We start from the raw sequence: 25,159 nt of genomic DNA on the forward strand, positions 1-25,159 counted from the left end.
ATTCTCAAAAGATCTGAAAACAAAGATTGTTCAGTATCATGGTTTAGGGGAAGGTTACAAAAAGCTATCTCAGAGGCTTAAACTTAAACTGTCAGTTTCAACTGTGAGGAAAGTAATCAGGAAATGGAAGGCCACAGGCACAGTTGCTGTAAAACCCAGGTCTGGCAGGGCCAGGAGAGCAGCCCATGTGTACTCATTCCATTTCACCTGTCGCCTGGGTCTGTTGCATCATACCAGCAGCCTTATTTGTTGGGTGGGGTCAGCCAATCAGGACTGACTCTGCTCTATAAAAGCCCAGCCCTCTTCATAGTCGGTGTCTGAGCATTGACCTTGTTCTGAGAACAGTGGCTTGACTCTAGCTCTTCTGCTTTGTACTGCCCTTGCTCTTTTTCCTGCTGTTATCTCACCTGCTCTTGCTCATGTACCCTACCTGTTCTTGTTCTGTTCCTGCTGCTATCCCTGTTCCTAGTTTTACCCTTGTTCTCTCCAGCTCCAGTCTTGTTTCCTGTGTCCTGATCCAGCCCAGATCCAGTCCTACTCCTGTCCTGTCTCTACGCCCTCTCCATCCTGCTTCACTCTGTTCCAGTCCTGTTCATCACCTGCTCCGTCCCTTTCCTGCCTAATCTGGATTCTTCGCCCACGTCACCCTGTTCTTGAACTTGTTCTTGCATCATCCCTTTTTGTCTGTGAGCACAATAGCAGCTCCTCACCTGCAGGACTCACTCCAATTCCTTCAGAAATCCTTATAGTAAAACAGTGTTGGTTTGGCCTTCTTCTTATGCATACTCCAGTAACGGCCAGTTTAGTGTTCCACTCTGCAAGAAGACACAGCCATTTAAGTGCTCTCTTCTTGTCCTTTTCTACTACTACTACCAGCAGAGCTGATTTCCCAGTCCCAACTGATCTTGGCTTAGATTACGTTCAAGTAGCTCTAAGCTTCCTTCTGCCTGGTGATCTTTTAGAAGTTTAGGTTACCTGCAGTTTTTCCAGGCACAAAAAGGCTTTCTGATAATCTAAAAGACTTTGCAAATAGACTTGACCTTTTACATGTAAGTGTGCCTCCCTCCTTCTGTACTTAAGTACCTCTGCTGCCTCACTCTTCCTGATAACCTAAAAAACCTCTGTTACTTCTCAAGCTTCATCCCTGGCTGTGTTCCGTGAAATATTAGTGGTTAAGATTGTCATTACCCTGTGCTGTGAATATTGCACTGATGTATATATGCTTATTAAGGAAAACATCAAAGGGCTGTAAAATTTAAATATATGCAAACAGTTACTTTGCCAGCCTATACAAAAAGTAATGCAATGCTTGTATAATACTGTGGTAAATCAATATCTGCAATGTTGCCAAGTAAACTGTGCCTTGTGGACAAGGTTTCTAAACTGGTTAAAGGGATGTAACATGTAAATTATGAGGGTTGGGGTTGTTCTCTCTGGAGAAAAGGACATGCGAGGGGACATGATTACTCAGTACGAGTACATTAGAGGGCATTATAGACAGATTGTGGAGGACCTTTTCCCATAAAAAGTATTAATGCACCAGAGGTCACCCCTTTAGACTAGATTAATCAAACTTTAATTTGAAGCTGGATCATGCTGTGATGGTTGATTCTATTGATGACTTTAAGAGGAAATGTTGAATTTTTTTTTATTCTGACTTCAACAAAGTTATTTATGCATAGTGCAAATCGCACATTTCAGACACAAATAACAATGTTTTTTACCCACAACACAGCACTTTCCCCCCTGAACTATTGACATCATCACGGATACATTGATATTCCTTGGGAAGTCCTGTGTGTCCTCATGCATATAGAACACCCAAACATAAAACACAAAATGTTTTCACTATAAGATAATAGCATCACAAGTAAATCCGCAAAATGAAACCGTCATCTCTGTAAATTTAGATATCGGATATGGATGTGTCTTTTCTTTGCTAGGTAATTTCTTAGCAGCCAGATCTACAGAATGTGTATTGAAATTAAACTATGAGGCCCCTGCTAGTTCTTCCCACTGACTAGTCTAAATTCTCTCATGTCAAAATTAGAGATTGCATGAAAGCATACTAAGTTATATACTTCTTAAAAGGCTATCCACAATTTTATGGGATTTGAGGGGGGGGGGACAAAAGTACCCTCGACTTTTTCCTTTCCATGATATGTAATTGCTTAAGCCGTTTTGTTCATGTTTCTCAGGCTCTTTGTAAACTTATTCTCTTACATGCACAATTAGACATGCAACTTCAATTAAACATAATGGGAGTTGTCTTGATGATCCCATGAAATGGTCTGCAAAAATGTAACCCCATTTAGTAATAAATTTCATGATTACTCTCAAGCACGGTGTATCAAAAGACAGAAAGTTCACTTTTATAATTGGTTTGCTCTACACTCTATATTGAAACGGTAGTTCAATTTTCACTTTATTTTAAAGCTTTTCTAAAATGTATGTTTTAAAAAGGAATGTTTTTTGTTGTTCTTTCTATTATATATTTTGTAGTAGCATGTCCTTAAGCATGGATGCTCTTAGGTAAAGTTTCCACATGCCCTGGTTTCCTAGATAGGCCCGTTTCAGGAGCATTGTCACTGTTAAATATTGTCCCTTGCTTCAGCCCCTGTCTGCTGTCTATATTGCTCCATAGCTATTCTACAATGACCCAATGATATTGAAAGGTTTGTGTTGAATGTTCACAAATCAGAAAAATTAAGAGCATGAAAAATATTGTCACCTCCTGTTGCCTCATGGTCTGAAATCACATGAAATTAAGGTCTCTGATCTTACCTAACTGGGTAAACAAATCCTGTAGGGCTTATGACCAAGTGGCCGCGGAGACATTGCCAATTTTACTAACAAGCATAGCTGACAATTAACTAGCAATAGAGACTGTTGCTAGCGCAGTTTTACGCTCTATTGCAAGGCGCATTTTCGTTCAGGTGAACGATTGTTACTAAAAGTGTGAATTTTACAGAACGTTACCTCTTTTGCCAGAGTTTCCTTCACCAACTTAGACCAGGGGAACTGATAAAACAAAGCTACATCCTCCTCAATCTTATGTCAGTGACATCATATCCTGTATACCGGAAAGTCATAAAAGTTGTAAAAAAACGCTGGTGACTTTTAATTTTTTAAAGCGGGATTGCCTTCAAAAGTCCTAACTATTAAAGATTTTTGTGTTAACATTTTTTTTACCAATATGAGTGGCATGCCCCATTTGTTTTAGGGTGGGCTCATGTCTAGGGCATTCGAGGATCGCTTTCATTTTTATTTTGCTTTCTTGGGCATGTGTTAAAATAAGTAGCCACTTCAAGCATTATAACCAACATCTCTAATAAAGATGTCAATATGACCTATATGTACCCGCCCTATTCAAACTGTCCTTAGGGTAAGAGTACTAACGAATTTTGCTAGGCAGAAACTTTATCAGTGTTCAGCTGCTGAGAAGCAACTTTGCATTCCAATGAATTAGTGTAGTGGTAACGAATTTACTCCTGGTGAAGTGGCGCGAATAGTGGCAGATCGTTCACTGGCTAAAATTCGCCCTTTAGTGAATTTGCCGCAAAGAGTTTATACAGCTATCGTAATATTGTCTTTGTACGTGTTTTCTAATTTCGCCATAAAAGTATTTATACTTTACATTACTTATTCTTCCTCCATGCTCCTTTATGAAGGGTTGCCATGTTTGTGCTAATCCTAATTGATAGTCTTAAAAGGGACAGTCAGGTTGGCAAAATAGTCAAGTTTAGGAATGTCAAGTAACAAGGGTTGACATATCACTATGACCTATAGACAACTTTTAATATACATTAATATATTGAAGAGTAGCTTTTAGTGACAGTATCACTTTAAGGGTGTGTATGGATACTGGCTAACATGTTGCATTAGTTATCAGCTGCACATATATTTTATTACATGGAGAAATTTCCTTTTATCTCCTTGGGTGTTAGTTTGCCATAGTGTTTGTAGTAGTATTAGATGATGTTCTGGATCATGTTGGTATTTCTCCACTTTCTCTCATTGCAATAGAGTGGTGGTTGCAAGGGATTTTTATCTTTTACAGATCCATATAAAAGCTTAGTATACATATATGTATTATATAAACAACTGCACATTATTTTTCATGATACGGTTTGTGGTACACATCCTTTAGGAAAGGTCGTTTTCTCCCTACTCCTGGACATAAAATTCAGCTTTAAGTAAATTAAAGAAAGATTACAAATGTAATGTTTTTCATAAATCTACTTAATGCTAATAGAAAATGTAAAATACATGCCATTCTCATTAGAAAACTCTTTTTGGAATGCTACATTTGGGAATCAAGGTATGCATTTTGCTGGCATGTAATGAAGCTGAACCATTAGCTCACTCAACACTTAAACAGATATTTCTGTTTGTGGGCTTCCGTGAATTTTATGCTCTTTGCAAAGGTTTTTTTTATGCCTTTGATAGCAATACAACTAAAATACTGTGTCTACATTTTCCACCATGGTCACAGAATTTAAAAAATCTTTTATAATGCACACAGTATAGTGTTAAGTTACCAAAAACATTCCAAATGTTCCAAGGCAGAGATTTTTATTTTTTGCTTCTTTTCTAAGTTACAGTATGTATATTAAGCGATATCATTTTTGGTAAAGATAAGATGCAACAGAACTTTAAAAGGCTACAACGGCCATTCCAGAATATTTGTTGTTTATACCATTTGCAATGTAAATGTCTAACAAGCTTATTATACTGTACATGGATGGAGATAATATAGTGAATAAAGTACCCCGTCTTGTAAAATATAAGGATATTATAAGTTACCGAGGAGTTTATACAGGTCATGGAACTCTGAGGTAACTTCTAATATCCTCATATTTTGCAACTGGGGGTACTTTATTTGTTATAATAACCAATTTCAGTGAGTTATGTGACAGAAATGACATCAGAACTCACCGTTTATAACTGATGACATCAGAACTCACCGTTTATAAGGATATCATTTACAAGATATTCATAAACAAGAGTATAATGCACTGGCACATTTTTGTTTTTCACACAATGGGCCCGATTCAATTCAGTGAGAAAAAGTTATCTCACGGTTTATCATGTAAAAGTCATGGACGAGATTCAAATTGAGGAGAAAAAATCTTTTCCCTTAATTCAGTTACAGATTTTTCCCATAGACTTCAATAGAGTTTTCACTTGATAAACAGTGAGAGAACTTTTTCTGAAATGAATTGCATCTCAAATTGAATCTCGTCCATGACTTTTCACGTGATAAGGCATTTTCTCACTGAATAGAATCTCGCCCATTGTGTGAAAATGTGCCAATGCATTATACTCTTTTAAATATAGGAGTGTTCTTAATAAAAGTAGTGTTTCAGGTTTATTGACTTTTTTTTGCAAAAACCCTACTAGTCCCACCCATCTATTCCACTTCCTGCTGCCTTCTTTCCAGGGCTGTGCCAGAGTGCATCTATGGAGAGCTCCAATAAAATGGACAATTTTAAAGATAATTTTTATACCAAAGTAAAAGCAGCATCATTTATTATTCAAGATTAGGGTGGTTTTTCACTAATTCTATAATTTTCCTTTAATGCCCTTGATTAGGATTAAGGGGATGAAGCTTTTGTTTGTTGTATGTTGTCACATCTTCATTTCATGTTCACTGGTGGTTGCTTCCCTTGTGTAGTTAGTTGGTATAGTAGTCATGCTATTAGAGCTCTAGTTCGTTACTATTACTATGGAAGGTGTGGTCAAGATTAACTACTACGAGGGTAGTCATGAAAACCTTATGACACTGTATATTTAGCATGTGGTGGTAATGTGTATGTAAAGCATTTATATAAATCACTTTTTGATTACCCACCACCCTTCTATTAAACTTTGAGTATTCTTTCTTTACTGATATTGCAATAGCAGGATATCCTTGACCATAATGGCATCATTTAAATCTCTCAGTCATTAATTAAATACACATTCTGTTAAACCCCGGATGACAGTTTAACATGACAAAAAAAAACTGTTCACCTGGCTGGCCTCAACTCTGTTTGGACTGGTAAAGACTCACAGCCTTCTCCTGGGCCTTCTTATTAACTTTGAACTCCGTTACCAAGGTAGGGAATTAAAGCAAATGTACTACATTAAAAAAAACAAAAAACATCAGCATATACAAAAAAAGAGACCATGTACATATGGGATGGGATGTCCCCAGCTAGATCCCAGATAATTGTTTGGGGTTTGTTCTTCAGACTTGATGAACCTGAAAACTGTTCAAGTATAATGGTAAGAAGCAGGACAAATCCAAAGCAGTAACTTTGACTGCAAAGTGCTTTTATTGGTGAAAATTGCACCACAACATGTTTCTGGGCTAGGCCATTTATCAAGTGCCTGCTTTGGATTTGTCCTGCTTCTTGCCATTATACTTGAATGTGTCATTTTGGGGTGTGGACACAGGACACCCCTGCTGGAGAATCCACCTACAATCGAGAAGGGTGAGCTACAGTATATTCCTATTTGCTAGTTTGAACCTGAAAACTGATTATTTCTTTGCTGTAAGGATGGTGAGGCAATGGAATGTCCTATTGGGCCATTTGATGTTGTGATTAACCGAATTAAGCAGGGTGTCAAAGACTTCTTGGACAGAATGACAGTGGTCTCAAGGGTTGCAGTTTTGTATATATATATATATATATATATATATATATATATATATATATATATATATATATATATATATATTATATATATATATATATATATATATATATATATATATATATATATATATATTATATATATATATATATATATTATATATATATATATATATTCATAGGGATCAGCTGTCGTAGTGCAATAAATTTCCAAATAACATGTAGCAAGGCTTTTTATAGACAGTTGCTTTCTGAGTTTTCTGTCTTTCTCCAGCATACAGGGCATTAGCATTCCCAGTCATCAGATGTCTCTAAAGAATATTTGCCAGTTTACAGTAGAAGAACATTCATGAGAAGTGTCTTTCAGTGAAGGTGATGTCACTTGGTTCATTAACTGGGCTGTGTATCTGAAGCCATTCCTTGAGTTAAGCATATAAACCATTGAATTTTGCAGGATGTTTAGCTTCTCATCTTGTACACAAGACACATGGGTTCTTCTGTATTACAAAGGGAAGAAAAATCTCACATTCTTTAAAATGCTTTCACTTTTTCAGGTTGTTCCTCTGATGCCTATACTAATAAATAATTATTCATGTATAATATTTTGAATATAAAACAATATATATATATATATATATATATATATATATATATATATATATATATATATATATATATATATATATATATATATATATATATATATTTCTCCATAGCCTATATATTAACCCTACACTTTTTTGAATTGCCGTCTACTAAAACTGCAGCATTGTGAAGTCATTAGTTACAATACCATGTATAATGGTCAAGCTGAGAAACTAAATTAGGGTTGCCACCAAGCCCGGGCTAGCCATATGTCTGTTCAGGTTAATGCCCAGTGGGCCTCTCTTTTTCGTGTCAAGTGGGCCACCTGGAAAGCCACTGAAATGAGCCGAATAGAAGCCGCCAAAAGGCACCGCCGAATGCATACGAAGAGAAGCCGTCAAATGCATCCGAGGAGAAGCTGTTGAATGAATCTGAAGACAAGCCGCCAAGGCAGCTAGAGCCAAAGATGGTGCTGCAGAGGAGAGTGAAAAAGCTGCTGAGGAACAAGATCACCTTTCAAATGGACACCAATAATGTTTTTTGTTTGTTTTTTTACCTTGGAGGGAGCCTGACCACCAATATTTATTTTAACTTGTTGGGAGGGGGCTGGCCACAAATGTTGCATGTTTATGTGTGGACTGCTCTGTGTTTTTTGCCATGGCTGCTATTGACTCCTATTCCAGCCCTAGTTGCCACTTTCTGCTGAGACTGAGACCTATGGGGCAGACCTAGAGATGTTGGGAGTATACCTGCTGATGTCAGGGGTAGGTCCATGTGGTCTTCCGGGGTGTGCCTGTGATGTCAGGGGTGTGGTTTATGATGTGACAATCATCGATTGGCTAATTGCAGCACCATTCATTTTAAGGACCTTTCTGGATTTCTTAATTTGGAAATCTGGACAGGCAGATTTCACCCTGACAGGTAACGACTCTACCTAAAATCCATTGTCACTGAAATTCTGTCACTAGTAGTAGTCATTTATAACAATGCACATTGCAAATATATCCTTTTTACTATTAGTAGTAGAATTATCAATAATAATAATAGTTTTTTAGGTTTTTCATTTTCCCGAGTCTATTTGCTTATTGCAATTTTCTAGTCCCTATATAAATGTTAGTATAATGGTATACTGTTACTAATGTAATGTTCCTTTATTACTCCTTTCTACAAGCTTATTGCCTCAGTGTTCCTTTGTGCATGCTTTTAGCAAGGGTCGAATTTCGAAATTCATGTGAGTTTTTGTAAAACTCCCACAAACTCCCATAAATTTGACCAATAGAAATTTATTAATAAAATCGGACATTTCTCAGCTCGGACAAATTGAATCGACCCGAAAACATGAATCAAATTTGATTTGAATCAGAAAAACTCAATTTGAAGGACAATATCTAGATGATATAATGTAAATTTACAAAGTTTGACCCCCCCTGGGTCTTGTAACCCACAGCAACCAGCCATTTGCATTCAAACATATAACCAGTAAGTGCTACCTTCTGATGTGTTGCTATGGGTTTCTAGATCATTTTGTTGATTTTTGTTACATTTTCCCATGTAAAATGATAAAAATGATAAATGATAAACAAATGCAAGCACATTAGGGTATAATGTGACATAGGTTCCCCTTCCTTAGTAATACTTACCTACTTTGACCACAGAGAGCACTAAGGCGTTAACCAGTGCTAGATGCAGAATGCAGTGCCCGTAGACAGGCTGTAAGTACGGTGCTCCAGTGTGGGGAGTTTTTACGGGGAAGATGCCTACATGCCTTCTTCCGCCCACCCCTCATAAAAACAGAGTTGTCGAACACAGACAGCAATTTACTTGGTGCTTTGTTTTGGAGCACAGAGACCTACAACAATTCTTCTATGTGCAAATGAAACAAAACATAGCAGATTGCACCTGTTCTTTTTTTTTCTCCTTTGAACCCTGTCATCACTACCCCCCTTGTGATGACCTAACTCCAACTTTGTAGATTGTATTATAATTCTTCTTAAAACTTGCACCTTATCACAGATGTATAAAACTGTGTTGATTTGGAGTAAAGGCACTTCAGTGTCTTCAGGTTTCCTTTTGTGCCGTATGCCTTGTTTCACAAATATATGAAATCTATTAAATGCTCTGAAACAATGGACACTGGATGCTTCATTGATAAATTGCAAAATAGGAGCCAAAACCAGCAAAAAGCTGATTTAAAAGATTCTTAGCTTAAACAAAAGCCACAGAGTAGGAGTAAAAATACATTAATTATGTGTTAGTGAGTAGGAGTAAAAGTGCATCTTGAGTTAGTAGTTTAGTTGTAAATCATTTAACGTGAAGTTACATTTAAGAGGTGGATTTTTAGTTGCATTCTGAAATGGAAATTGATGCTGCTTGACAAATACCAGTAATGCTGCAGTGAAGCTAAATGTAGAAATACAGCAAATAAATCACATCTAGAAGTTCTGCTCACACCAAAACATATCTGGGACCAAAGTGACAAAACAATGCACCCTCCCCACCATTTAGTATAGAGTGTCCTGCCGAGCTCCAAAAATCTAGAAAGTAAAGAGAGGAGAAATAAAACAGTGTCCCGCTGTGCTGACATTTTTATACAAAATCTTTGGGCCATCTGCTTGGGCTCAAAGATCTCTTTGTCCTGTATTGTTTGTGCTTTAACACAACAGACAAAATATTTCATTTAATACTTTTTTTGTTGGGTGGAAGGGTGAGTTTTTGAATGATGTTTTGAAATTTAAAGCATTGTCCTTTCCACATATATGTTGAAATGAGTTGATTCATTTTGCAGTGATTCTGTAAATTTGAGTTGTCAAACCTGAAAACTCTTGTGTTTTTTCCGCTGGAAAAAGCTCAAATTGCTCGAATTATTTGAGTTTTTGGGCAAAACCCTCCAAAAAAACCCTCAAACCTCATGCAGGCTATTATCATCTTTAAATGGTTAAAGGTAAGACTGCCATTGACTCATACATGACCTCAACAGGGTTTTGATGTATTTTCAGATTTTGGTGTATTTTCATATTGAATTGATTTCCAGGGTTGGGGTATAATACAATAATACCAAAAAAAAATCAACTGGAAAACTAACATTTTTGTGAAAAACACAACTTAATAAATAACTCACTTACTTAGTGTCCCACATATATGTCATTTACTAGTACTAAGATAATAGGGGCTATTTATGTTTCTTTTTGGAACAAGTACAAAAGCGCTAAGGGGTACAAGAGCTCACCCCTTAGTGCTCATCTAACAAGTTTTCATGCACCAGGGCAATCTCCCCTCTTCTCCTCCACAGTATTGAAAATTTAGTGTCAGGGACGAGCAAGGGATAGGATGGGGAATGCCTACCCTTCTTGGATGGAGTGCTGCCTAACACAGAGCACTATTCAAAGATCTAGCCACACAAGTGGACATTTTCTTGGGCACACTGCATTCTACAAAGTAAATAACCCCTATCTTGTAGTGACATTGAGGAAAGAGGAAAGCTGCTTAAAGTTTAAAGGAAAACTCTACCCACAAAATGCATATTTAAGCAACAGTTTATATCATATTAAGTGGCACATTAAAGAATATATATTTAAGTAAATATTGCCTTTTTACATCTCTTACCTTGAGCCACCATTTTGTGATTGTCTGTGTGCTGCCTCAGAGATCACCTGACCAGAAAAACTGCAGCTCTAACTGTAACAGGAAGAAGTGTGGGAGAAAAAGACAGAACTTTGTCCGTTAATTCGCTCATGTGATCTAACGTGTGGTTTCTTCGGTTTGTTTGTGTGCACCGGGAATCAATGGATTCCAGGGGTCCCAAGTTGATTTATAAATCCAAGTGGGATATACATAAAGAAGGGATGAGGAATCAACTGTAGTGATTAGCAATTCTGACCCATTTTGCTTTGCTGAAACATTTTGCGAAATCATGTAGAAGTGAAAAATTTTTGAAACGTATTTGTATCTTAATCTTATTAGTACAACATTTTTTGAGTGCCATTTTTGTAGCAAACTACATTACAGTCTATGGGCTTTTATTTTGTGGCACCTTGTTTCTGATTTGGGGCTACCAATGAAAATTGGGAAGGCAAAATCATATGCATTTTTTGCTCAGTATACTGCTACACACATGCCTTACATTGTTAGAGAACCTCCTATCCACTTTGCTACAACTGCTTTTTTTAATATAAAAAAAGGCTCCCACATAACCAGTTTCTTAACTGTGATTTTTGACATTATCTCGGTTCGACTGGTAATGGTATCTACTACTACTCTATGTTGCTGTTTAAGCAAAAAATACCCTCTATACTTTATATATTACTAGCTAACAAACACAGGTACCACTATTAATACATTGGAACAGATATCTGGGCGTTTTGTATCCCACATTAAGGGGCAGATTTACTAAGCTCGAGTGAATATTTGAATTTCAAAAAGTAAATTTCGAAGTAAATTTTTGGGTACTTTGACCATTGAATAGGCTATATTCGACCATTCAACTTCGATTCGAACGATTTGAAGAAATAATCATTTGACTATTCGATAATCGAAGTACTGTCTCTTTAAAAAAAACTTTGACTTCATACTTCGCCAAATTAAAGCAATGTTAGCCTATGGGGTCCTTCCACAGCACTTTTGTAAGTTTTTTTTTTTGGGTCGAATAAAAATCCTTCGATCGATCGCTAAAAAACGTTTGAATCGTTCAATTCGAACAATTCAATTGTTCGATCGAACGATTTCTATTTGATCGTTCGAATGCTAAATTTGGTGAAAAATCCTTCTACTTCAATATTCGAATGGTCGAATTTGTAAGTTTTTTGTACTTCGAAATTTGACCCTTAAATCCGCCCCTAAAATGAATAAACCATATATTAATGTGTATGTCCTTATTTAAACAGTAGGATTTCTCAGATCCCTTTGGTTGATGTGGAAGGAGATGGGAAGGATACAATGACGTATGCGCTTTTTTTTTCTGCGCAAAACAACACAGGTTTGCTAATATTATCGACGGCAAAACCTGAAAGTTCACAGCAAATCTGTACATGGCAACATTTTTTTACTCATGCTTAATGGTTTGTGCTTTTGAGTGTGAAATTGTTATTTGTGTCAAAACATGTAAGGACCATATTTAATCCCTCTATTGCTCATCATCACCTGTGTGATACATATTTTGTAACTGCTATCCATTGATCAGTTGTTATAAGTCACTATTGCATTACAAAGTTATGAAATAAATGAGGGCTAAATGGCTCTTCTGAAAAAATCTTGATACAGAATTTATTTAACATTTTGAAGGCTCTCTTAATAAATTCATTTATTTGTAAATCTATAGAGAGGGTTGAGTTTGGTTTCAGCAATGCAAGTGTTTTAAACTGATTGTTCTTTCAACCATAACCTAAAATAGAGCTATTCTTAGTTAACTTTCAGCCCAGTGCACTGCTATTTGGATTTATTTTTCCTTTTTAATCCATGCTTTGTGCAGGTTCCAGCATAGACCAAAACAATGCTGCTGTTTCAGTAAATGTAGCGAGGCAGTTGAGTTGCTGAACAAAGAGGTTATACTGACTGCAAGACATAGGGATACTGAATAAAGGATACAACTGCACAACTCTTCATCTCTAGTGGTTGGCAGCTGGAACACGCAAGTGGCAAGTGCCAAATCACACCCTAGAGTACAGCGTCCAAAGAAGAATTCTAAGTAGCAGAGCAGCAAATAAAAGGATCAACCTTGTTTTTATTAAGACTTAGCATTTTGTTTGCAGGGCACAGGGTTAGCAATAAAATCTAATTACATTTTGATATTTCTGACTACATATTCTGGTGTATATTTAAAATTAAATAGACAAAACAATACCATAATGTCCAAAGGAATGTTAGTGGCTAGGGCTGATTTAATAAAGCAGATGGAATATTTAACTAGTGCTGTTGCCCCTAGTTTTCAATCAGATCTTTGCTTTCATTTTAGAGCTGGTAGCAGAAATAAATACTGTTTGTTTGGGCACATAGGCCTCCAGTGCCCTACCCTTCTCCTAACATGCTTTCCCAAGTTAAGGAATGGCGGACAACACTTTTCACCTCACGGATTTTGATCCACCAAGGTGCAGTGTGCAGCCAGAAAGTGTTCTCTTTCAGGACTAAGAGGTACACATCAACAAGTTCTAGTACGTAAAGTGTAATGTGAAAACTAGGGATGCGCCGAATCCAGGATTCGGCCTTTTTCAGCAGGATTCGGCTGAATCCTTCTGCCCAGCCGAACCGGATACAAATCCTACTTTGCATATGCAAATTAAAAAAAAACAAGGAAGTAAAAAATGTGTTCCTGAACCGGGCAGGGTCATGGGAACTAGATAGGGGCACAGGAACCAAATATCACATAATCGTAGACTAGGTCAGGCTTGTGAGCAAGGAGCAGGCTTATCAAGGCCCATATTGTCAATGAGGTAGGCAGAGAAAAGGGAGTAGCAGGGTGAGATATGGATGTACGCCTGAAAGACGGACCAACACTTTCTCTAATGACCCCCAGTGGTTCAGGAGAATTATGCTGGACCAGATCATCACACAGTTGAGGGTTTGATTCCTGATAGTTCACACATTATTAAACTGCTATATTTACCAACAAACACTTCCTCTTAAGACTTTATTGACATCGCTTTTCTGCCATAAATGATCAATGTGAATTTTATTACCTACACAGTTGTTTAATGTATATCTACTGACTTTTATGTGTTATTGAATAAAGAATATTCTATTAAATACTTAATAAAGATTAATTTTATCTTTAGTTATTTTGCTAAATGCAGAGACCACTTTTAAAACTTTTAAACTACATTTAAACATTTTTTGGTGCTGTGATCCTTTTATGCTTCTGCATAGTTGTTTACAAATCAGCAAATACTATATCATATCAGGGTCTGGGTGAGTAAACACTTTGGCAAAGAATGTTTTGCCCTGGAACAACAGTTAGTTTGTAAAAGTAGCTCTTTCTTCTTTTCTTTCTTGCCAGATTGCTAACAAAAAGGAAACAATTCAGAGCCTGGAAGCAGAAGTATTGATTCTTCAGCATCAGTACAAGGAAAAGAGCGACCAGGTAGAAACCTTTGAAGGCCTGATTGACCAGTTAACTGGTGAGTTGCATTCCTCCAAGGATAATGTTAAATTGAACAAAGAACAATGCCAGCAATACGAGCAGCTAGCAAAAACAATGAAGGATAAGGTTCAATGTCTTCAAAAGCAGGTACCTTGTCCTATTTGATTTTCCATTTTGTTTTATAGTCTGTATTGTTCGTAACCCTGTTTTTATGGGTTTCTATTACTATTCTCTTATTTCAGCATTGTATGTTAATTTTTAAAGGAAATATTTAAGTTGCTTTTGCTCTGGGAACTAGAATAGAAGAGTTTTAGCTTATCCTGTGTTATATGCTACTTACTGTACAAATTATCAACAATACCTGGGAAAAAAAATCTACCTTTTAACCCTGCTGTTCTGCAAGGCAATCCTCGTTTTGCAAGTGAACAAAGAATAAGCCCCACTGTTGTTCTCTTTCGGAATAAAAGGAGATATTCATTTGGTTGAAATCAAAGCGGTAACACAGCATCACTTAATTTGCCCTAAAATGAATCTTTAGCTAAGTTCTTATCATAGAGAATGGCAGAACAAAAGAGGCACTTTCACACACACAAGTTCACAGTCTATTTTTACTGAACTCATTTTTCCAAAATTACCTGTCTTCGTGGGGAGTACATGAATGTTTAAAATAATCTGCTTTTTGCAGGCATGAAAGCGACACTTTTGGAAAAAAGAACGTTTTTGTCTGGAAAAATGTATACTGTATGATTTAGTCAATTAAAGCCGTTTGGGATTTTTATTTTATTTAAACCAGAAGTTAAAAAAAACTATACTTTTCTGCCTGAATGTTTTTTGAAACAAATGAATATGTCTGCTACCCTGCAGATAGCAGACATATCCGTATTTTGATACTGATTATTGGCCAGAACCAAAGGGAGCAATTAGTAAAAACCATTCTGCTATGGGAGACAGGGTTTGTTTGTCAGATGGTCAAGGATAGGGAGGTATTTTGGTGCTAGTGAGCCACCATCCATGTAAAAGTGCGGTATCTAGTAAACTGTAATCCACTGATCTCTAAGCTAGCGTTCCGATTATTAATTTCAAATGTTTGCACAATGTTTATGTTAAAGAAAAAACTAAAAATTGGAGTGTGGGTAGTGCACTTTTGTAGTGTATATTTTTTAGATCCGTATTTTTTATTTCCTCAAACCTAAGTTACTTAAAAACATGAATGACTGAAATAAAAAATAAAGGAGCGTTGAGTCCCACTGAATCAGTCTGTCACTGCCAAAGGGCCAAAACCAGCCAAGTAGGCATGGTCTTGAGCCCTTTAAAGCAGTAAGAGACTTAAAGGGAATGATTTATTAATGTGGAAAGCTGGTGAGATGTAATAGAACTGATCCCAAAATAATAGCTAGTAAAGCAAAGATTACCAGCTATATTTTATAAATAAGGGTGTGTTTGACAAAAAGAAGTCCAGAATGTTCAGGGTATGTTACATAATACAGCATGCCAGGTCACAGACGTCTCAACGAGGACAAGTTTAGATGACTTTCTTCAGCTCATCATACAACACCAGGACAAAAGCACCACCCATTCCTCTGAGAACGTTGGACCAGGCACCCTTGAAGAAAGCCTTGCTGCCCTCATCCCGTGCAATTTTCTTCCAGCAGTCAATTGTTTCACTGTACATGATGTCAGCTCCTTTCCTTCCAGACTGCATCATCATACGACGACGCATGGGGTCAAATGGATAGGAGACAAATCCAGCTACTGCTGTTACAGTCTGAGCAATCATCCAGCTGACGAAAATGTGTGTGTTCTTGGGATCTGGAAGCATACCTTTAGCTGTATCGTAGATGCCAAAATAAGCTGCTCTGTAGATGATGATGCCCTGAACGGATACGTTGAATCCCTGGTAAAAGCCTTTGATACCATCGGATTTAGTGATCTTGACCAAGCAATCACCAAGGCCCTTGAACTCTCGCTCATTTGCTCCTTTGCCCACATCAGCTGCTAGACGGGTACGGGCAAAGTCAAGTGGGTAGACAAAGCAGAGGGAGGTTGCCCCAGCAGCACCACCAGATGCAAGGTTGCCGGCAAAGTAGCGCCAGAACTGGGTCTTCTTGTCTATGTTGTCAAGGAAGATCTTCTTGTACTTGTCCTTGAAGGCAAAGTTGAGGGCCTGGGTTGGGAAATAACGGATCACGTTGGCGAGGTTACCACGCCAGAAGGACATGAAGCCCTGCTCTTTGGGGATTCTCACAACGCAGTCCATGATGCCCTTGTAATGCTTGTCTGCAGTGATCTGTTTGCTTGCATGTTGGACTTGCAGGAGAAGCTTGACTCTTTCAATAGGTGCTCCAGCGGTCTTGGACATAGCTGCGGCCACACCGCCGGCCAAGAAGTCCTTGGCGAAAGAGATGGCTGCGTCGGTCATGGTGATGCCGGTGTTACGTTAGCGGGCACTAAACTCAAGCTGCAGCACCAAAAGCGTCCAAGGGCTGAGCTGTAGTGTATATTTTAATAATATATATATATATATATATATATATATATAGATAGATAGATATAGATATATATATATATATATAATATTTGCCACTTTCTATAAGCTTTTACTACCTGTATAAACAATTTGCATTGCTTCATTTCATTTGAATTTCATTTTGAAGTCTGGACCTTTATTTCACCAGCAATGACCATACACCCACTGTAATTTCTTGGTACTACTCATATATTTAGATCTCAGATAATGAAGATTGTGTTAATCAACTAACTTCTGAATTGACTGCATACAAGTCCAGCCATAGTCATTCCGACGAAGAGTATAATGCAAAGGTTTTGCTTCTTCAAACATCCCGAAATGTAAGTATTTAAGTACAATAAATATAAATACTCAATAGATTTAAAATGTTTGATATGAATAGCATATTGATTCTATACCTGGTTATGTAAAACAAGATTTATTTCAAAGCTGTTGTGTGCTTGATGAAACAGGAGATTGAAGTCCTACAGGCCCAGCTTAAAGAAAAAGCATCAGAAATTGAAGATTATCAAAGAGAAATAGAGGAGAAAAAGGCAGAAAGGGCAGATGTCCTTGCCCGGCAAAATAAATATTCTCTTGAAATGGAAGAACTAGAAAAGACTCTGCAGTCCTTACATAGAGATATCATGGCATCTGAGCAGGAGCATAAGGCGGACCTTGTTCGAATAAACACAGAGCTAACGGATGCCAGAAGTATCTGTTCTCAAAAAGACCAGGTATAGTATGGGTTCCAGCATACAGAGAAAATGCGTGGGCAAATATTTTTTTATACATTTTCCTCACTTTCCTAAATGCTCTGTTAGACCTTTCCATGGTCGTTTTGCATTTTACAGTATCCTTTTAAAGTTGAAAAGAAAATCCTTTACAATTGACTAGTATGGGGTCCAGGTGTTTAAGGTGCTCAGATCACGTGCTATAAAAAATATAAATTTATTAATTTATTATGAAAACGTCCGAAAAATCCTCATCTGTCATGCTTCTAGTTCTTAGCCTTAGCCGATGCTAAAGGTTGAAAACCCTAAAGGCTTGAACCATATATCCCAGCATTCTGGTCTCTCTCTCTCTCTCTCTCTCTCTCTCTCTCTCTCTCTCTCTCTCTCTCTCTCTCTCTCTCTCTCTCTCTCTCTCTCTCTCTCTCTCCCTCTCTCCCTCTCTCCCTCTCTCCCTCTCTCCCTCTCTCCCTCTCTCCCTCTCTCCCTCTCTCCCTCTCTCCCTCTCTCCCTCTCTCCCTCTCTCCCTCTCTCCCTCTCCCCCTCTCTCCCTCTCTCCCTCTCTCCCCCTCTCTCCCTCCTGTATTTCCCTCCCTTGCTAAGAAACCATCCAAACCCTTCTTAAAGCTATCCAGCATGAACGATTCAGGGAGAAAATTCCACATCTTCCGAATCCCTTCCGAATATTTAGACAGAACCTCCTTTCTTCTAATTGCTTGCTACAGTCAAGTTTATTATCTACAAGGACTCCAATGTCCTTTTCCATTATGGATTTGCGCAGTGCAGTACCTTAATGGTATAGGCGACTTGGATATTTTTATATCCCATGACTTTACATCTGAATCTCATCTACTACTTAGTTGCCCAGATTGCCAGTTTGTCAAGATCCCGTTGCAAGGATGCAAGTTCCTGGATGGAATTCATTGCACTGCATAGTTTTGTGTCACCTGCAAGCATTGATACATTACTTACAATACTTGTGAATAAGGTACAGTACCGTGTAAGTTTCTTGAGATGCCCAATGGCCGCCAACCATTGCCCAGTGATCCAGTGTTGGACATGCAGTCTAAGCTATAAACATATGTGTATTTATACGGTACAAAAAGAGTATATTTGTTCTTATTTGACCCAATTGGCATTACTGTCTCTAATTTCACCTGTGCCAGTTTTTGTTTTGCATTCCATTTGGCCATAAAATGTGGCACAGCATAGATTCAAGTGAACGCTGCATATGTAGAATCTGTGGTTCTGACACACTGGTAACTTTCATGTCAATTAGGAAACAGAAAAAAAGCACCTTCTTCAGTTTATCGAATGAACCAAAATAAAGCAACAAAAAGAATATATAAATATGGAAAGATCAATGTTTGTAATGTTCTACTGGTTCTGCAGAGCTGCTATATGAATATTCTGCCGGCATATTTCCTTTTAAACCTCCAATCCACTTTTTCATTAGGCTCTGGGAGTGATATTTACATATTTGTTCACGTGCACGCTGCATACTTCACATTTGGCTTCTCAGGTGATCGTGCCTATTCCAATATCTTTCGTTGACTTTGACTGGTTATCATCTGATGTTCGACTTCATTGCTTCACCCTTCTGTTAATATGCTGTACTAAGTAAGACAGTTTATTAAAATAAACAATTGTCGTGGTGCCACTAGGATTAAACCTATATTCAGTTGTTGTCAACAGCGATTTTACATTCACAATGAAAAATGCTTAACATTTTGAACCAAAAACAAATTGCACAGATAATTAAAGACTTGTGTTAAATACGTAGACAGTCATTTAAATTTAGATCCGCAATAACATTTACTATTATTCTCCGAGGCTTTGACTGCTTGACAGAAACAAAGTACTCTGGGATTAATTTCAAGAAATGGTGCCAACTGTGGGCAATTTGCTGTAATTAAGACATGAAAGAGTACTAAATATTCAGATTAAAAGAGCCATGATTGAATGTGATAGAGAATCAAGGTGTGGCAGCGAGCCAATAAATACCAGTCACTCACGATGAGTGCAACATATTAATTGATTTGAAACTTACGCCAATAAAATATTACAATGAAGCAAACCAGATTAGACTAATTACTGCAGGGAGAGAAAAAAAAATGATTACATAGAAAATGTGAATGCCTCCTAAAGTGAGATGTAACATGTTCGTTCTGCAGTATTTAGCCTGGTAATAAAATGGGGGGGAAGTATGCAAACAATCGCTGGCACATTCCACATTCTAATTACTAAATTCCGCTGGATCTAATCTCCCTAGTAATGAATTTTTTAAAGCAAGCGCTGCACCTGTATGATCTTTCCTTGTTAACAAGAGGTTGCCTGTGTGCAGTCTGTCATAATGGAATTAATGAATGTTTACATAAATACATAAAAATTTCTTTGCTGTCCCCAAGAAACAGGTTTTTTTTTTGTGATATTTCGTTCCTATGCCGCTTTAGGCAACTCATGAATAAAATTAATTCTACGCTATAAATATATGCCTCCCTGACCCAAATTAACTTTGCGGTGAGGATTGGTTCCATTTTATGTTGATTTCCATGTCTGTCCTCATCACCTGTGTAAAAGTTTGTGCTACTGGGAAGTTTTAACACAAGAACCTACATCTTAAAAGTAGGTGAATAAATTAGAGTGGCCAAGTGTAGCTTGGGGAATTTACATTTATATACAGATTATGGATGCATCGTATCTGCTATTTTGGATACAGCCAAACCCACAAATCCTTTGTGAAAGATTTGGATGAATCCTAATCATAATTTGCATATGCAAATCAGGGGTGGGAAGGGAAAAGAAAACCACACTCGCAGCATGTGGGTAATAATGTCTTCCTTGTTTTGTGACAAAGTGTCACATGATTTTAAGAATTCCGGTTCGGCCAGGATCAAGGATTCGTCCAAATCCAATCTTGCTGAAAAAGGCTGAATCCTAGCTAAATACTGAACCGAATCCTGGATTCGGTGCATCTCTAATACAGATGGAGTTAGGTTAATTGGAACTACAGAGGCAGAAGGATTACTTGTTAACTAATGGAGCCTCTAGTTTTTGGAAACTTTTCACAGCAGATGGATTAACAAAAATTCTGACGTGCAAACACCCATATGTAATAAAAGACGTTAAGTTTGCCCAGGTGTAGTAAACCATGCAACCAATAAGATGTGTGCTTTTTAATAGATAACCAGCACATGTTACCTGCTGATTGCTATAGGCTACTGCTCCTGAGCAAACTAGCATTCTTATTTATTAACATTGGAGGCAAACATCACAGGTGATATCACCCTTAGCAACCAATGAGATCTTTGCTTTTGTTTTCGAAGTTGTAGGTGACTGTTCAAATCTAATTGCTGATTGGTTGTAAGGGCAACACCACTGGTGATTTTTGTCTCCAATGTTAATAAAAACGCCCCGTAGTGCCTTTTATTACATTAATCAAATAGATGCTAAATTGAACAGCAAATTGTATTTGTTGTGTTAAAATGGGCATCCCTTCTGGCATCAATAATAGCATTAGCATCAGATTCCTGGTTACAATTGGGGTTCCCTTGCATCAATGTGTAATGCACAGAATGAATTGGCCGATGTGGACTACCAAGGGGCATCCTCTATAGTAGTACAAGGTAGCTTTCACACGTGCAGTGGACTGTCTTATTGCTGCTGGAATTGAAAACAAAGCCGGTGCACTTGGCCAAAAATATATGATGGCGGAGCCAAAAAGTGTTGTGTGCATTTATAAGTGATTCTTATGTGAGATCTCTGTACAATTTAGAAAGTAGCTAGGTTTGGCATGGGGTGGTTCACCTTTAAGTTAACTTTTAGTATGTTATAGAATGACCAATTCTAAGCAACTTTTCAATTGGTCTTCGTTATTTATTTATTTTTATAGTTTTTGAATTATTTACCTTCTTCTGTTTTTTTCCAGCTTTCAATTAGGGGTCACTGACCCCATCTAAAAAGCAAATGACCTGTAAGGCTACATAGTTATCATTGCGACTTTTTATTACACTTCTTTCTACTCAGGTCCTCTCCTGTTCATATGCCAGTCTCTTATTCAAATCTCTTATTCTAATACGACTAGATTGCTGAAATTGCAAACTGCTTAATATAAATCTAAATAACGCAAAAACCATAAATAATAAAAAAATGAAAACCAATTGCATATTGCATGAGAATATCACTCTCTAGATCATATGTAATGTTAATTTAAAGGCGAATAACCCCTTTAAGGCACATGGCACTTAAGGTGTTGCTTTGGCTTCAGAGAGAGTGATCTAACCTCAGACCCAATGCTGACAAGCTGTATTGTTTTCAAAGAATATCTCGCAAAAAAAAAAAAGAATAGTGTGAGAAAAGAAAATATTATTTTTGCACTCTCCAACTCACTCCTACAATACCTGTGTTATTTATTTCCTTTTAGTTGTGGGCTTAAGTGTTATGTTGTTGCAATAACATTCCATTGCTGTAGTGTATGTCTACTCTACGAGGCAATGTTTTGTGCATTTAACTACAAGTCATAGCAATTTTCTATAGGAGCATAGAGGCTTTCAATTCATTGCTTTGAGTCAATGTTGTTGTTATGGATTGTGTAAAGAGTAAAGTAGTGTTGACCATTTAACCTGTGATTCACCATATGGTGCTCAAGTTTGTTAATAAGGGTATGCCTCGGATAAGTGGTGTGTTTACGCTTCAGCTAAAGGTGTATGTATATATATATATATATATATATATATATATTTTTTTTTTTTTCGAAGGGAGAATGAGTGCACACTGGGAACATTTAAATAGGTTATTTTAAAACCATAATTTTATGTAAGTTAATTAAAAACAGGCCAACATTTCGGTCCACTTCTAGGAACTTTTTCAAGACGAAAAAAAGGTCCTAGAAGTGGACTGAAACGTCGGCCTGTTTTTAATTAACTTAAATAAAATTATGGTTTTAAAATAACCTATTTAAGTGTTCCCAGTGTGCACTCATTCTCCCTTGGAAAACTATTGATATTGACTATTTGAGTAGCACCTGGGTATTTTGCATCCTTCAGCGGTGTGCGGAAAATTACAAGTATTTATATATATATATATATATATATATATATATATATATATATATATATATATATATATATATATATATATATATACAGCACCACAGTAGGTCCTTGTGAGCTTTCTCCTGTAGACCTTTATTTTCCAATTAACCATAACCGAGAGAGAGAATTCCTACAAGCATACTCTATAGCCAAATATTCAATAGAGGTAGTCATTACTGAACGATTAGTCTGAATATTTTTGAAAATAGTGAAAATGTTCTCAGTCCAGGTATGGGTTCTATCATCTAGAATGGTCGGGACCTGGGGTTTTCCATATAAAAGCTCTTTCTGTAATTTGGATATTCTTACCTAGAAAAATCATGTAAACATTAAATAAACCCAATAGGTTGGTTTTGCTTCCAATAAGGATTAATTATATCTTAGTTTGGATCAAGTACAAGATACTGTTTTATTATTACAGAGAAGAAGGAAATAACTTTTTTAAAATTTGGATTTTAGAGATAAAATGGAGTCTATGGGAGATGGCCTTTCCCGAAATTCAGAGCTTTCTGGATAATGGGATCCCATACATGTATCAGTACTGACACCAGTGTGAGCTGTTGTGGTCTGCAATAAGTGTATCCATTGTGTATGTGGTAACATGAAACGCCGCTTAATACGGTTTGCACTCTGCCTTTAAAGAAAAACTGAAGTCTAACTGAAAAAGTAGCTACAAAAGTTGTACATTATGTTTTGAGCTTCTGTACCAGCCCAAGGCAACCACGTCCTTTTAGCAGGGAAGATCTGTATCTCCAAAGATGCCCAAGTAGCTCCTCATTTTCTTTTCTGCTGATTCACTGCACATGCTCTGTGCTGCTGTCACTTACTGAGCTTAGGGACCCACTCACAATATACAGTACACATAGAATAGAAATTTCACAATATAAGGCTGATAAGCAATTAATGCAGATAATTACTACATGGCAGCTCAGAAACCAGTGCAACTAACATCAGAATTTAAGGGGATACTGTCATGGGAAAAAATGTTTTTTTTAAAAAAACACATCATAATAGTGCTGCTCCAGTGCTTCTGCACTGAAATCCATTTTTCAAAAGAGCAAACTGATTTTTTATATTTAATTTTGAAATATGACATGGGACTAGACATATTGTCAGTTTCCCAGATGCCCCCAGTCATGTGCTCTGATAAACTTCAGTCACTCTTTACTGCTGAACTGCAAATTGAGTGATATACACCCCTCCCTCCACCCCCCAGCAGCCTAACAACAACAGAACAATGGGAAGGTAACTAAGATAACAGCTCTCTGCTAGATATAAGAACAGCACTCTCTAGTAAAAATCCAGGTCCCCCATGTGACTCCTTCATTTACATTGAGTAGGAGAAACAACAGCCTGCCAGAAAGCAATTCCATCCTAGTGCTGTCTCTTCCTGAAAGCACATGATCCGGCAAAATTTCCTGAGATGGCGACTTCTCACCAATATTACTTAAACTAAATAAAAATACACTATTTGGTTCAATAATGCAATTTTATATCGTAGAGTAAATTATTTGCAGTGTAAACAGTGTAATTTAGAAATAAAAAAAACACCATAAAAATCATGACAGAATCTCTTTAATAATCAGCCCTGTAGCATCAGCTTATATTACAGGCCAACCTCATTTTCTGCTGGATAATTAGTGACTACCCCTAAGCTTAGCTTCTCAACAGCTGCTCAGAGCCCACTGAGCATGTGAGTGTCACAGACACTTTCCAAGATGGTGACCCCCTGTGACAAGTTTGATGTCCTGGATCATTGCTGCTATTGACTAGCTGAAACTTTAGGCTGGTGCAATAAGTTCATATGTAAAATATGGCCTTTTTAGCCATATTCGTTTTTAGGGTTTATTTCTCCTTTAAATTCCTCTTGGATATGAGATTCATTATTGTAGTCCTGATATTTTCTGTTGTTCGGTTATGTAACAGTTCAATGGAAACTGGTTTAAGACATTCCATAACACCCTTAAATTCAATACAGAGACCAATGGTGTTACTGATGTGTTGTATTTGGACCTCTCAAACATATGAGAATTCATTTTGTCGTGGATAACAGATCCCAGATATGGGGCCTGTTATCCAGAATGCTCAGGCCTGGGTTTTCCAAATAATGGATCTTTCTGTAATGTGAATCACCATACCTTAAGTCTACTAAAAAAATCATTTAAACATTTAATGAAATAAACCCAATAGGCCGGTTTTGTTTCCAGTAAGGACTAATTGCATCTTAATTGGGATCAAGTACAAGGTAGTGTTTTATTATTACAGAGAAAAAGGAAATCATTTTTAAAAACTTGAATTATTTGATTAAAATGGAATCTGTAGGAGATGGCCTTCCCGTAATTCGGAGCTTTATGGATAATGGGTTTTCAGATAACGGATCCAATCTCTGTATATCTAAAAATGATTGCTCTAAATTAAAAAGGGTTTTCCCTTTTAGAAATAAAGTAAATTCCCAACAGACCTGTTTAACCAGTAGTGTAACCAAACTACTTTTCTTTGCACAGCAACAAACATACAATAACTGTTTAAAATAC

At 37.1% G+C, this 25,159-nt stretch overlaps 2 protein-coding genes across 5 annotated transcripts in view; one reads left to right on the forward strand and one right to left on the reverse strand.

The window, feature by feature from the left end:
• The window catches only part of LOC108719304 (polyamine-modulated factor 1-binding protein 1), a 322,584-nt gene that overhangs the window by 166,743 nt on the left and 130,682 nt on the right, over positions 1–25,159 (forward strand). For all 4 annotated transcript variants that reach the window (XM_018268087.2, XM_018268088.2, XM_018268086.2 and 1 more), the window contains 3 exons: positions 14,212–14,442; positions 17,020–17,142; positions 17,275–17,538. In XM_018268087.2, the coding sequence (XP_018123576.1) occupies positions 14,212–14,442; positions 17,020–17,142; positions 17,275–17,538 (618 nt within the window). The remainder of the gene's footprint in view (positions 1–14,211; positions 14,443–17,019; positions 17,143–17,274; positions 17,539–25,159) is intronic.
• Positions 15,452–16,791, reverse strand: LOC121394752 (ADP/ATP translocase 2-like). The gene has a single exon (XM_041566523.1). It carries the CDS (start codon positions 16,712–16,714, stop codon positions 15,818–15,820), a length of 897 nt encoding a protein of 298 aa, XP_041422457.1. The 5' UTR covers positions 16,715–16,791; the 3' UTR covers positions 15,452–15,817.

Source organism: Xenopus laevis, chromosome 6L (genome assembly GCF_017654675.1).
Source record: "Xenopus laevis strain J_2021 chromosome 6L, Xenopus_laevis_v10.1, whole genome shotgun sequence".
Classification (NCBI taxonomy): Eukaryota; Metazoa; Chordata; class Amphibia; order Anura; family Pipidae; genus Xenopus; species Xenopus laevis.